General features: G+C 38.1%; 1 protein-coding gene across 1 annotated transcript; it reads right to left on the bottom strand.

Moving 5' to 3' along the window:
- Positions 1 to 1,718: 1,718 nt before the first annotated feature.
- On the bottom strand, positions 1,719 to 2,902 carry LOC145681923 (uncharacterized). Its single transcript, XM_081753524.1, is given in 3 exon segments — positions 1,719 to 2,162; positions 2,164 to 2,260; positions 2,568 to 2,902. Coding segments are annotated over 3 exon segments (717 nt in total). The 3' UTR covers positions 1,719 to 1,877.
- Positions 2,903 to 4,767: the final 1,865 nt, after the last annotated feature.

Raw genomic sequence — 4,767 nt, 5'->3', positions numbered from 1 at the left:
CTTTTCTATTTCCGAACTAGAAACTACATGGTGCAATACAATTTCAAAGTAAACTTTACATATATGCAAAGCTGAGCGCTAAAGGGTTAATGAGCTGAGCGCGTCTAGTAATCACATTCCAGTGGGATTAATTCTAGTGGTGCTCACTGTTGCCAACCATACGATAATTTATCGTGATATACGATAATTTAAGCATTAATAAGATATAGGGGAAACCATACAGTTATTGGCACTTTAAGGGTTTGTTTTCGTTCATATCTTTATAACAGACGTATTTTATAACTTGTACTGGCGATTTTTTAATATATACTTTCTGGGAGTCTCTAATTGAATAATATGTTGAGAAGTTACAATACAAATGTAAAGTTTGGCAACAAAAATATATTTTTTAATGTGACAATGATCTTACAGTTATTGGCACTCAAAAAACAGTTATTGGCACCCAATGAGGACAGTTATTGGCACCATTATAAAGCATACAGTAGAAGATACTATTGACAGAAATAAGGCTTGTAGGCCTGACTGTAAGTAATATAAATTATTATATTTATTACTACACAAGAAATAGACATTTTAGACCTTGAACATTATGAAGTAACAACAAATTGAAACCGAGGAATGCACAACATATTTTTAAAATTTAAAAAAAGCGGGAAATGCACAAACAAAATTGTATGTTTCAATGATTTATTTCAATCCGTTTCATTAATCTCGTCCTCATCTGTGACCACATTCACTGTCATGCTGTAGAACGTAGCACCCATGACACACAAATCCATCTTATGTATCTTCTGGTATGTGTTCCTTATGGTACTTTGGAATGCAACGACTGTGATATTTGCTGTGGCACAACTCGCATTCAAGATCCATCCTTCCCGAAACGAATGGCTGAAAACAGTGTTTGCAGGATATTACCTTGCTTCGCGCAGCTGATGACGAATGGAAGTTCAGCCTCCTTGTAAGCGTTCCATTTTGTAATGATTCAGTCAGTCCTTTGTCTTGTTCAATGTTAGAAGTTGAAGGACCGCTTATCTCCGTTGAACAATCGAGATAGACCTGATGCTTTGATTTCTTTGCAGATGCTTTTCCTCTGCCTTTTAACTCTTGTTCCTTTCTCTCAGACATCTCCCTTGTTTGCTTTCTGATCTATTCCCTTTCAGCTAATTGCTTTATTCATTTTTTCGTGCAAAATAGCTTGATATTTATGAGACGTTATTACAAACGGCAGTCTTTCTACATTTCATTTCCCCTTTCTTTCTGGCCATACTAAAACATCTTGCAGCAACGGGTGTTCGGTGGTTAACTTTTTTGGAGTTGAGTCGGAACCTTTTTGTAAAGCATTTGCATCTGCCATTCTTAGATGTACTAGGGTTTACTTCACAAAGAGTATGAGCATCACTAGCAGTATCTGAGTGGTTGAAATCATTGAGTTGGATACATGCAGAGGACACGGGTGAACCTTGCTGATTGTTCGCCTGCACTGACTGAAGATTAACACATCTCTGTACCGAAGACTTAGGCCTACTATTATCTACAAAATGTTGAAATACAGTACATGGAATTCTTCGTTCTTATTTACAAGGACTTGTTCATTGTCAACTTTCTGAAGTCTCCTCATTACATCAGTTCCTACCATTCTTTCAAACTCGGTTCTGGTTAATACTACATCCTAAGTTTGCTCATTACCACCGTGTATTTCTTGAACTGTTTGCCTTGGTTTTGCAACGCATTTAGTGTAATTTATGTTGTTGGGATCAAATGGGTGTGAACCGCATGTTCTAAATCCATGCTCTAATAATAGATGGCGAAATGTAGGTGTCAACTGCTTGCTTCAACAGAGGAGCAAATTTAGCTTTCGTCAGAGACTGCAATTGATTCTAAAGTTGCCACTCTCGTACCACTTGGTTCCACTCATCCTTCAATGGTTTAAATACGGCAACGTCAGCAGGTTGCAATATTCTTGTAGAATTGGGATACAGAGCAATGAGTTCAATTTGAAGCTTGCAGCAAAGTTCGCTAAGTTGGTAAGTAAGATGAGTTTTATGACCGTCTACAAAATATATAATCGGGAACTTGACATTTTTCGATTTTAAATACGGATACAGCACATTACCTATATATCCATAAAATACTTTGGCTTTCATCCACCCGTTCTCACTTGCGACCGATACTCTATCCTGTAGGCACAGATAGAGCCACATCATTAGGCACACGAACATAAGGGAAAACTATCATTGGGGGTGTTACGTCACCTGCAGCACTGAAAGTAAACATAACTATTAAAGTCTCCTTTGCATTTCTATGTGTCTACATCGTACGCGTTACTTACTTCTTTTTCCGCTAACACCTTTCCAGTTTTCGGGAAAAGCAAAAAGTTAGCTTCATCAACGTTGTAAAAGCGTGTTGCATCCTGCAGAACATCTGTAAGGTTATTGGCTTCAAAATACTTCTGTATATTATGAAATCATGATCTTATGTCGTTTTCTGTTACACAAACACTCGCAGTTGTAACAGATTCGCACGTTCTTTCCGCAACCGCACAATTTCTTTAAAAGAACGATTTATACCATCCATCTCCCGGCATGTTATTTGGAAACGGATTAGGACGAGGATGTTTCACGAGAAAGTCCAGAACACTTTTAAGAATATCCTGTTTCTTTCTGGGAAAACCCTTTTCAGCACATTTTATTAACAATTCCACCAACAATGGTTCTTCCTCTTCTAAAATGGGTCGTGGTCCGGATGATGATTTCACATCTTGATTTCTCAGATGGAACTGTAAGGTAGACCGAGGAACGCCATACTGCTTCGATGCAGTCTTTATTCCTACACCTTTTGATATTGCTTCAAGGGAAGCACTTCTCTGTTCTAGTTTATATCTTTTTCTTCCAATCTTTGGCATTGTGTGCCGATTTCTGGACAATAAGAAAACGTTCTGTAATTCATTTTATATGAAATAATTTAAGTTTGACACTGATCTAGGCCCTACCATTAAAAGAACTAGAAACTAAATGCCCATGTTGCTAACACCCAGAATGTCCATAACCGTCCAGACGTTTGGGACTAACGTTTTGAATCTCACAGCAGACTTTTCTTTACTGGAGTATCTTTACTCCGTTATTCACATTAACTTAGGATAGCTTGCCATTGTTAATAACTATGCTTGTGTCTGACCACGCGCACTTCATTGCCGACTAGCTGAGTTTTGAAAAATACTTTCTTGCTGTAACTCAAAGTTCAAACTATTATAATAAATTTTGATGGTGGGTTAACTCTGTAACTCAGCCGGGTGGGACAAACTTTGCCAATCCGCCCCTGAACTAGACTACATGAACAAATAATTTCAATAGGCATATTAGACATATTTCAATACCAGAACCTATTCTGCTGCAAATCCCTACAGTCATTGGCATGGCCACTTATACAGTTCTTGGCACTGTGCCAATAACTGTTAATTATTAGAGTTGGAAACCAAAATTTTGACCAAGAATAGATGTAGCGATGGAAATCATTATCGGACAGTTTTCAAGATATTTTATTCTTCAGCATCAGAGACAGTGATTGGCACTGTAGTGCCAATAACTGACATTTTATATTTCATTCGTACAGTTATTGGCACCCCATGCACTCACACGAAGGACAAACAAATCGGTTGAAAATGTACCATTGAAATGATTAGTATACCCAATTGCTCTCGCGCAAAAAATACTAAAACATTTTTAACAATAGCAAACTAATTACATTTCTCTTAAGCTGATAGATATCCTTAACAAAAAGTATAAGAATTACCTGCAAAATTGAAAAATCCAAATAGCTTCCACTGTCGACTAGAGCTTGCCTCCAACTGAAAGGTTCCCGGCAAAACAAACAAAGGGAACGCGGGCAGAGAGGATCAGAGCTGCCAGCTGCAGGAAATTTTTACCAACATCTATTCATTTTTCCTTAGTGAAGAGAAAAAACTAAGGAAAGTGCCAATAATTGTCACAGTGCCAACGACTATATGGTTTCCCCTACATTAATGCTCTTGCGGTAATAGGTGAATATACGATAATTTTAGAACGCACACTTTTTAGCAGTTTTTGAATGTGCAAATAAATTGTGGGTGTGCATTAAAGAATTATAAAACACACATTTCTAATAGTCATTCTCAACAGAATAAATCAATAGATTTGACAATTGGTAACCCTGCATCCCTGCATCCATCACATTTACATGCAGGTGGCAATATTGTTTGTTCATGATCAGCGGCGCAAATCTATCTTCAACATTTGGGGCTTGGGGGGGGGGAGGACGGGAAGGACCGTTCCCATAATATTTTTTTTAAGCGTTGTTTAAAATATTTATAAAGTTGAAAAACAATACTGTGGAGGATCAGGGGAGCAGAGTTGTCTTCAACATTGGGAGACGGCAGATTTGAGGTTTATTTGGAGGGACAGCAATTTCATCTGACTTTCCCTTGTGGCAAACGGACACAAATTATCACATTTCTCCCAAAAAAAACACATTACAAACGGATTATTGGGGGGAGGTCCCCCTCAGTTCCGAGATTGGGGGGACATCATCCCCTCATCCCCCCACGGGATTTGTGCCAGTGTTCATGATAGATGGCTCTGTTATTCGCTCACGTGAATGTGAGCGCCTTTCTTTGGATGTGAAAAACAGAGAATAATAGTTCTGTGAAAAGTGAAACATACGTATCGCGTAATTACTTGGCTTAATTAAGTATCGCTTTAACACGTAAAAGTTATGGAAAGTGATCCTGAAGGG

This window comes from Thermobia domestica, chromosome 3, assembly GCF_964235325.1.
Source record: "Thermobia domestica chromosome 3, izTheDome1.hap1.1, whole genome shotgun sequence".
Lineage (NCBI taxonomy): Eukaryota > Metazoa > Arthropoda > Insecta > Zygentoma > Lepismatidae > Thermobia > Thermobia domestica.
The sequence above is the reverse complement of the archived record's forward strand: the minus strand, read 5'-3'. Positions and strand labels throughout refer to the sequence as shown.